The 10036-nt window shown below is 35.9% G+C and overlaps 1 protein-coding gene across 4 annotated transcripts; it reads right to left on the bottom strand.

The window, feature by feature from the left end:
- Positions 1-761: 761 nt before the first annotated feature.
- LOC115982169 (squamosa promoter-binding-like protein 2) lies at positions 762-9775 on the bottom strand. 4 transcript variants are annotated; one of them, XR_004089528.1, is made up of 6 exons: positions 7706-8762; positions 6767-7492; positions 6339-6475; positions 4601-4861; positions 2921-3318; positions 762-1036 (listed from the first exon to the last, which is right to left on the bottom strand). XR_004089528.1 is itself a non-coding variant. In XM_031104699.1 (6 exons), exons 2-5 carry the CDS (start codon positions 7441-7443, stop codon positions 2984-2986), a joined length of 1410 nt encoding a protein of 469 aa, XP_030960559.1. In that variant the 5' UTR covers positions 7444-7492; positions 7706-8762; the 3' UTR covers positions 762-1036; positions 2940-2983. The 4 variants fall into 4 exon arrangements, 3 of the variants coding, with proteins under 3 accessions (XP_030960559.1, XP_030960558.1, XP_030960557.1); XM_031104699.1 differs by having other exon boundaries at positions 2940-3318; XM_031104698.1 differs by lacking the exons at positions 762-1036; positions 7706-8762 and adding an exon at positions 9596-9775 and having other exon boundaries at positions 2667-3318.
- Between the last annotated feature and the right edge of the window lie 261 nt (positions 9776-10036).

Genomic DNA, 10036 nt, shown 5'->3' with positions numbered 1-10036 from the left:
TTTGAGGTAGTGAAGCATTTGTTAAGCAAAACTATGGTTGTAAAGTTCCTTTAAGAGATTCTTCCTTAAAATGTCGGCTTTTTTTCGGAGAATCTTAAAATGTTGGCTTTTAGGCATCTGGGCTCGTGCTTGCACCATTGGGCCGAATAAAGGCTGAATAAAAACCAAAAAGAAAAGGGTAGAGGGAAAAACAATAAGGAATCTTATGATCGTCAGCATTGGTAATACATTTGGTGACTTAGCCCTCGAATCTTGGGTTTGTTCTTGGCTAATACTATACAAACAAGTTCACATGCTTCTATCAACTGTGTTGTATTATCACTGTGAAGACTGATAAAGACTGACCGTGTTATGGGTTGGGGCAAAGACAGTTGATATGTCCCTATTTCAATTGTTTGATCTCTAGGACCTGTCACAATATGAAAATTTAATTTGCAAGATATTTTATTATTTCAGTGCACGTTTTTTATTACTAACTTAAATGTAAAGTGAGCTAAAAGCCTACAAGTAAAACACACTAACCTGTACATTATTGGTATATCTTAATTATACTTGTGATTTGATATGGCAGAAAAACTTGCATGGGTAGTAGTGGAAAGTGGAAACATTAGCATGGCCTTGGATTGTAGATACGGTTTTTATTTGAAAGAAAATTTTTAATATACCTATCGTACATGATGGCTTGCGGTTTGGTCCGTGGACTTTGAAAACAGATTAGATGTACAATATGATTGATGAGAGTAATATTGGGGGGCAGTGACTTCACAATTAAGTACTATTTTAACCATATAACCCTGGGTAGAAAAACGAATATTTTAAGACTAAGAAAGTGAAATAGATTCAGGACAGGGCCTGTTAAGGTACAGACCAGCAAAGTCATAACAAAAGACCTCTGCCAAGAAAGGCGGAGGGGAACTGTAAATAACAAACTCCAAAGCCTGATTAGCACCAGGCTTAGCTAATGCATCAAAACACCTGTTAGCCTTCCTATAGCAGTGAGTCATCTTCAGCTTGGGAATATGGGGTAGCCAACAACCTGCAATCATCAAGAAGAGAAGCATAAGGACCATTAATGGTTGTAGTACTGGAGAAAATACCAATAATAGACTTAGCATCCAATTTAACTTCAACGGAAGAAAGCTGGATATTTTTGCAAAGAAGCAAACCCATCCTTGTGTGGACCATTATCAACTCTCTATATTTGCACTAACTTTTTTTTTTTTTTCTTTTGAAGAGAGTTATCTTTTGGTGTTCGCTTTTGATGATAGCTCTTTATCATCAGACCAAAACATCACTTGGTTTTTGGAGTAAACAGGAATTAAACCCCAAATCTCTTATTTAACCATAAAAAATTTTATCAGTTGAGTTAACTAGAATCCATGTCTGCACCAATTAGAGCAAAGTTATGTACATAAAAAATTTCATTACATTTGAGTTGGCAAGTGTAACCAATTTTTATTCAGGCAAATTTTGTGTTTATAGACCGTCCACCAACAATTCCAATTAAGTAAACGGAGCAGAGATGAGAGGTTGCCCTTATGAATCTTACCATGAGGTTGTCAACTCAATATTACCACTTCCCAAAACCAGACGGGTTCTTTTTTTTTCTTTTTTTTTTTTTGGGGGGGGGGGGGGGGGGGTGGTTTGTGTGTGTGGTGTATTTGTGGAAGATGGATGCTGTTGCACAAAGTAATTATAGATAAATTGCAAGGGTAGGGTTTTCAAAAATTGAAGAATTTGATCTCTCGAAGAGTCGTATTCTACCTTCACGGGGTGCTGCTGGTCATGGCTTACATGCAATAAATTTAAAACAATTGAAGCTTTCATGAGCTTTCTTTCATTAAAACTTGGAAATTAGAAACTGCCACAATCTTTAAATTGAAAAGTCAATAGATAAAACTGTGTACATTTTGGAAACTTTTTTTTTTTTTTTTGAGAGTTTCAACACATTCAATCCTGATGATATCTCTTTATCATCATATCAAGACACCAATCCGTTTTTGGTGTAAGTTAGAATTGAACCCACATTTTTGAATTTATCAAAATATTTTTGAATTCTAGCTTGTGTCCAGATACAACCCCCAAGTAAAAAAAAAAAAAATATATATATATATATATATATATATACATAGGAGCACAACAAGAATTCACAATTTTTTCACCATATTCCCAAATTAATCCATCACTTCATACGTGGAGTCATTATAATTTGCAATTTAGTCTAAGGAAAAATACTTGGATAGTCTTGGAGCACTCTAAGCTCTCACAAGGGAGAGTGGGCCCCACATGTGGGTCTCACTATGAGGCCCACTTCCTTTGTGAGAGCCCAGAGCAGTGCTTCGAGACTATCTAATTATTGCCCCAGTCCGAGAGCTCATTAAAAAAAATGACCACATTTTGGTATGGTTTCATGTCTAGAGTCGTGTTCCTATGCCAGTTTTAACTTCTAACCAAAAAAATGAAGCGTGAGTAAAAGGAATTCACTTGGGAAGCCTTGCCCTAGTAAGTAGTCATTTTGACCACATTTATTAGGATCAAGATTCAAAATTACCCAATAATGTTGGATCCCGGAAATAATGCTGAAAGTCAATAAAATTATACTGGCTTTCTGCTACTTCGGAATTTCCTACGCATGAGTTTTAAAATTTTGGGTAACTATTAACTAATGGTTTGAACTGGTTCTAATCAAAAACTTCTTTTAACAGAGAACTCAATGTTACGCCAATGTGCAATGTTCCCATACACAAAAAACACTTCTAATAAGCGTTTGATGAAGCTAGAAGAAACTTTTAGCCAACTTCCAGATGAGTCATAAAGGCGTGTCTGCATTCGCACATACATGTTCGCTAACCTTTTAGGAGTAACCTAACATCTGATAGGCTGTAAGTTAAAGGAAAACCAGGAGACAAAAGAAACTAACCCGAATATGTGTAACGTACTTTAGTCTACGAACCATTGATTGGGTTTTGAGTGGTCAATCCAATCAATTGGAATAAAAGCCAAATTCATAGGGTTCTTTGAACAGCTGGAATTCTTGAAAATGGCTGCTGCCATTGTTTGGTGAACTTAGGATATGAACTTGGGACTCAGTGGACTGTTGCTCGGTCCGCCAGTGTTCTGATGAAGTATGTGGCAAGCCTTGGGTCATAGCATGCGTAAGAGGCTGCGGCATGTTAGATTGACTTGTTTGGTTGGAGTGTGGGTGTCTAGCTGGTTTTGACTCCTGTGAATCCCAAGAATTTGTTGACAGAAGAGAGAGAGCACGTCGAAAATCCTGTGATGCATCCAGATCAGTGGACATCATGGATTCTCCTAAACCTGCAAAAATGTTTCTTGCACCTCTTTAGACAAATATGAGATTGAAAGGTTTAACATAAGAATTCCTTGTCTGTCAATTGGAAAAGGCAACATTAAGTTTTGTTCCGTAAACAACAATTTTAGAATCTTAACTACAGTGAGCTAAGCTTCCAAATATTTTCTAAATCTACAGTTTCTCAACACTACTAGCGTTTCCCCCCCTCCACTTACCAAAACTAACTTATCAAAATAAATAAATAAAAATACCAATTTGTTTCACCCTTCTTAGAAGTGGCTGCACAGTCCTTCTGACATATCTAAATTATTTAACCAACTTCCTTAACACTAGAAAACTATGTTTTTGCCACCAGCTAGTTGACAGCAGTAGCCACATCCTCTTACATATTTTTCATAATACGCCAGAATTGGGCAAATACAGTCTATTGTACAACGTTCTTAAACATGCTTGTTAGCCACAAATTACCAATCAAGAATCTCTGCACAAGAATCTGCAAAACGTGAATATTGCTTTCTTGAACCATCCTACCATGTATATATTAGATCTTCCCTAGAGTTAAACAAAATTTATTGCTGTCATGAATCTATTCACTTGTAGTCATCAAAAACAAAACGATGAACAACCTCATTGCATCAATTTATGATTCATCAGTTATGGTAAGAGGTCTTCCAATCTCTACTGCACATACTAGGTTTGAGTTCTCAAGCTTTTAACCTTTCAAATGCTTTAAAGACAAATCTTCAGTAACTCCTAATTTCTGGATGCCTTTCCAACAAAATCTCATTTTTGCTAAAGTTGGTATGTGGATTGGGATCTTGTTAAAAGAGAACACAGATAAATCAGGTTAACCAGATCATCTATTCATCTGACACATGATGTTAGTTCAGATTTTCTAACCAGAAGTATCTCACAAGGCAAGTATGGTTATTGTAGTTTTCATTTTTCTTCCTTTGTAGAAAAACAAATAAGATACTGAAGGCTTTCTATCAAATAAGATACTGAAGGCTTTCTATCATGTAGTAAAAAAAATTTTGTTTTTTTCTTTTTTTTTTTTTTTTGGTTTTTGTTTTTTTTTTTTTTTTTTTTTTCTAATGGCCACTGAAGCATGCATGATAGTATACTCCAGTAAGCAATCTTGACATGGCCAGATTATAACCCTATATGACTGTGCAAGCAATCGGTCCAAGGCTTGGCAATCCAAAACCATTTCATAATTTAATCTAAAATTAAAAAAATAATAATAATAATAATAATAATGCTGAGTCACTTGAAGAAGCAACAGACCTGGGTTGAGAGCCTCAGCTATGGTTCCCTTGGATGGCAAGAGCCTACTCGAATCATGACAAAGTGTATTGATGGAACGTGGCAATTCATTGCTGGGCAAATGCAATTGTATATCACTGTCTCTTGCTTTTGCAGGCTTTAGAGGATACTCTTTTGTTTGGTTAATCTTGGAGCTGCACATGTCCTCCCATGTAAAACCAGCAGACCTTGGGTAAGCAAGGGGACCTTTGTTGAAGACAAGGCTCATCTGTTGCTTCCCATCTGTGGAGGTAACCAAAATTTATAGCAAATTCAATGGCTCAGTTTTTGTTAAATAGCAATCCTAATTGAAATATTTTATGGAGTTCAGATCTATAAATTCTGTATTGATAGACCGTGTTGTGCGGGGCATTTATTAGAAAGTAACTCATATGGCAGAATAGCAATAGTGCTAGTAACTGGTGGTTAACATTGAATAGTATAGATCTTAATTGAACTAGATGATGAATAAAGATAAAGGCAATACCATGACATTGACTATGAGTGACTGAATTTAATCCTCTATAACAGAGCAACAAAATAACTAACTAGTTAAGAACTAAAAAGTAAAAAGTCAATACCAGACAACCAGGTGGCAATTATTCACTTATCAGGATAAGTACAGCAGTTGTCCTAAAGAATTTCCTAATACTGTGTTTAACTTTAACTGTTGTTCACAGAATTACATCTAAATTGAGACTGCGGGTGTCTTCTACAAAATACTTAATCATTATGCACAGATCTGGTTCCACTAACACCCCTTTGAAGTACACAAGTTTTTTCCAACTACAACTATTCAAGTCTTCCTACAAGAGAAGACCTGACCAACATTTCCCTTCCCTAAGTTTGCAGCTATTATGTGTCTTTTATTTGGTTTTACATAAATTTGGCATAGGGACCACATCTGAGAGTCTGAAACTCTTTTCCAAATGTAAAACCCCCAGCTTCCTATCTCCTTCTAGCGAACCAGGAGAAAGGCTGGTTCAAGTCCTGTATTTTGCTTTACCTGGAAATGATGGTAAGTAAAAGTATAGATTTTTATAATAAGTAAATTTTCATTTTCTAACTTTTTTGGAAGACAACAATGCTGTACTAGAAGAGCAGCAATAGGTCAATAGTTGCAGTGCCCATAAAATTCTGCAATCACATTGACATAAAGAGTGGAGGACGCCAAAATGTCATTATACTATTTTTGGGTAAGTTTATCAATTTTAAAATTGCCCTATCTAAATAAATTGTGATTTTTCATTTGTGGTTTTTAAATTTAACAAACAATAACAAGATTAGAGATTTTAAATATCCATTCAATCTTTTTATCAGGTAAAAGGGAAAATCATTAAACTTCAGAGGAGTTTCATAAATAAAGACATTAATTTCCTAGGTCCATGTAACTTCAGGAATTTCTGTGATACGGTTGTCATATCATGCTAATCATTATATATATTCAGGAGACATTATATTTCCACAAATTCACCAGTCAAACAGTTCAATACCATTTTGAGTAAAACAAATTTGGAGATGATTATGTTACAACTTGCTAAAGAAATCACTTCCATGCCTGATTTATGGTTTAGAAAGTGGACAAGGTATCAAAATTAATACCAATATGTTTAATAGCATGTAGTGTGAGAAATTAGTCTCATACGTCCAGGTAAATAGAGAGGGAGAGAGAGAAAGAGATGGGGGGGGGGGAGTTCGATTTTGAATTTGAAACTAGTACCATAAAGTGATGAAGGCAGCCTTGCCGGATTTAACCGGACTGCTTCTGGCTGTGGCTTGCGCCGCCTTGCATTATGATCAGAAAGACGCCTGCGACAGCTTCGCTTCTTTTCATCAAACTCTGACAGACCATGGAACCTTCAGCATATAAAATATTGTAGTTATTAATATCAAATGCAAGATGAGCTTGGACAGTAGAAAATAACATGGTTATTAATATTAAATTTATTCAAGATGAGCTTGGACTTGAAGCTCATTTTGATTGATTAAATTTAAATTAGGTTATGAACCAGGGCACATGTGAAATTATTATCATCCAAGAGGTCTTTAGAAAAGAGCGACTATGAGTGGACAATAAAATAATCAATAATTGTTGCTTGATTTCATTATATTCCGATATATAACTACCATTTTATAACAAGCTCTTACCTGCTACATTGCTGACAAAACCGACGTTCCAGACCACCTACAATGACCTTGGGGGATTTGGAATGACTTTCACAAACTCTATGTTTGCGATGGTAATCTTTAGCTGATGAGAGGTCAAGGTTACAGCCTTCAACTTGGCAGCGTGGTGTAGTACTCTGAAAACTGGTCTTACATTTCTTTGCTGTGGTCACAGATGGCATGGGAATCATAGAAAAAGTTGAGGTCTCTGTATTGCTTCCCACACAAGCATCTTCAAAGTATATCTGCTTACCAAGCTTTAGACTGAGCAATGGCTCACCACAGCCAGATGAAGGCTCAAGTGTTCTAGAAATTCTCTTTGGCTCAACCTTGGCTAATTCTTTCTTGTTGCTCAAATCATTTGGGAAACCTCCAAAGGCCTCAAAAGTGAGTTTGGATGGCTTACTTTCGCCCATTGATGAAGAATTGATGGAAGCTGATTTCGAGCTCTTCGATGGAGAAGCATGTCCCAACTCAGGGCCAGACCCATCGCTCCCCTCACCACCCACAGATGAATAAAAAGAACCAGAGTTAATTCCCTGATCTCCTTGCATACCCCATTCTATTTCTTGCAACTTGGAATTTTCAGTGGCTTTAGCATTGAACATGAACAGATTCTCCCACTCCCACTGTGAGGGGGATTTCTCATTCCACTCCATCAGCAACGGGGAATAGCCAAAAGATGCACAATAAACTGGTCACTGCATCCTGCAAACATTACTCAGATAATTAAATTGGATTTGTTCAGATTCTACATATAGAAATCGATGCACCATATATTCAAAAGAGCAGTAACAACATATTGCTTTAGTAATTAACAAAACCAAACGCATTAAGAAAGAGCAAACTGTAATAGGAAACCGAAAAAAGAAGCAGAAGATAAGCCTAATCAAGCTCATATCTATCAAGAATACACAATACCTTCCAAGCTTTCTTCTTTGCTTCTGATGATTGGTATATCACAGAAGGCAAACCCAAATGATCTTTCAGAAAACAATGTCAAAACACTACACCTACGGCTCAAATATGCAAGAGGAAAGCATCCCAAAAGAACAATATTCGACCTTTTTGGCCTATAAGACTCATAAATCAATCTTCATCCCTATACGTCAAAAACACCCAGATTTTCAGAATTCCAATCTCAAGATACACCTAAAAGAGTTCCTCTTTCATTAGGACCAAGAGATAGAACTTATCTGCAACCTTTTGTATTCTAGAGATCCTATCCATTACTTCTGAGTTTGGTATTTATAAAGGGGTCACCAGTCCCCACCATTCATAAAATGTTATCACCTTCAATTCAATTCAGTAAAGACAGTTAAGTGTTTCCCAATTCCCTGCAACACTTACAATTACTCAACTTCCCTACGGTCAAAATTCTACAAATATTTACCAACCCTTCATTCAACACAACCATTCAGCATTAACACCACCTCTATCTCTCTCTCTCTCTCCAATAATTCAAGGAAAAAAAAATTTAAATAGTGAAAGAACACCGATAGGACATATTACCACTTTTTTACAAACCTTTTAATTACCACACCTTTCCCTTTTCAATAATTCAAAACACAGAGAGCCAGCCTTACACTTTCAATAATTCACTCTCTCACTATCATCAGCGTTTAAAACTCAAAAGTCGGTCATTGACTGAGACCCACAACAAACCCATCTAGAAAGTGTTACTTACAAGCCCCTAAACAAATCAAAATCAAATAGAAACTCCTGCAAACTAAACCCAAACAAGATCTCTGCTTCATTGATGCAACCAACCTCTCCAAATCCCATTCTTCCCACCTAATCATATGCACCAAATACCAATCAACAAACTCAATTATATGAGACCCAAATGCCCATTTAATAAATGCTACACTAACCCACTAGGCCCCTTTCTTTAAACCCAAACGAAAAAGTTATAAATTTGCATTGAACCCAACCAACAACCCAAAAAAAGTAAAAATAAAAAAACACCAAATTAATTAGTATTTGAAGAAAAAACAGGAGGACAAGAACTTTTTGGGCATGAATAGGAAGTTGTAATAATAAGTCCATTGAAGCAAACAGTCAAAAAAAGACATTAATGAAAGCTCAGTATCAAGTAAAAGACTAAACAGTACAGTGCTTGCTGGTCCCAGCTCTAGGGTTTATTAGGTTATAGCAAAAAGTTTCTGGTCCCTTTTTAGAGACAGCACATGCACAACAACAACAATAACAACAACAACAACAACAACAACAACAAAGAAGTAGGAGTTCTTTTTTTTTTTTTTTTTTTTTTGTTGAAATTTTCTGTGGATAATTATTGAGAAAGTGAAACGGCGTCGTTCTTCTTTCATCGCACAACTTTTCCGGAAAAAATGAAATCCAAAAGAAAGAATCTTTTTTTTTTTTCCTATTTTCCAAAAGTCCAAACAGAAGTTTCCAGAAACAGATAACAGATTTGTTTTTTTGTTTCTCCAAATTTAGAAAATATCGGCAACTCCACCTCTTCATTTATCATTATTATTACTGCTACAACAACTTTTTTTTTTCTTTCTTTCTTACTAGTCTATAGATGGTAATCAGAAATCACAGCAAAAAGGAAAGTTTTTCCCTTTTTGTTTTTTTTTCCATCACTCATCACTCTCGAGAAAAATAGTTACAGCCTTAAAAGCTAAAAATGTGTTCTTTTTTTCTTTATAATAAAATAAAAAAAAATCGAGGTTCTTACCAGTCTTAATCGGAGATAAGGAAAAAATAGAAGAAAAAAAAAGAAGTTAATATGGATTCGGATTTTTAGAAATCTGAATGGTAAAAAGACGGGAGAGAATAGCTTACTTGGAGAAATGAAAAAGTGAGAGTCGGAGTTGGATGTGAATGGAATTTGAGCTACAGCTACAGGATTTGGATTCTTCTTCATATCATTCCGTTCAAAAGCGACATTTGGACGCGTAGTTTTCTCTTTCTCTCTCTCTCTCTGTCTGTTTTTCTCGCTCACACAAATCTTATGCAGCTAGCTCTGACTATGGGCCGGTTTGTTTGTTTTTACTTTTTGTACTGTCTATTACTACTGCTTTTTGTTTTTTTTTGTTTTTTAATTATTATTTTTTATTACTTTTTCTGTTGTAGTACAAGAGCAGCAAGAAAAAGGAATATCAACAGCGATAGTGTGGGCGGGTCACTACAATTCGCAGCGAGTCGACTCAGCTCGGAGGTTGACCCGACTCCCGACCACCACACAACTTTACGGTCAAACGAGGGTCAGGTCAGATTTACTTT

This window comes from Quercus lobata, chromosome 3, assembly GCF_001633185.2.
Source record: "Quercus lobata isolate SW786 chromosome 3, ValleyOak3.0 Primary Assembly, whole genome shotgun sequence".
Lineage (NCBI taxonomy): Eukaryota > Viridiplantae > Streptophyta > Magnoliopsida > Fagales > Fagaceae > Quercus > Quercus lobata.
The sequence above is the reverse complement of the archived record's forward strand: the minus strand, read 5'-3'. Positions and strand labels throughout refer to the sequence as shown.

Excerpts from the sequence above, each read along its gene's own strand:
- LOC115982169 (XM_031104698.1), bottom strand. The coding sequence starts at position 7,443 with ATGGAGTGGAATGAGAAATCCCCCTCACAGTGGGAGTGGGAGAATCTG. Across the intron at positions 6,476-6,766 it reads TTTTGTCAGCAATGTAGCAG|GTTCCATGGTCTGTCAGAGT; the intron begins GTAAGAGCTTGT and ends TATATGCTGAAG. Across the intron at positions 4,862-6,338 it reads GCTGCCTTCATCACTTTATG|ATGGGAAGCAACAGATGAGC; the intron begins GTACTAGTTTCA and ends TTACCTCCACAG.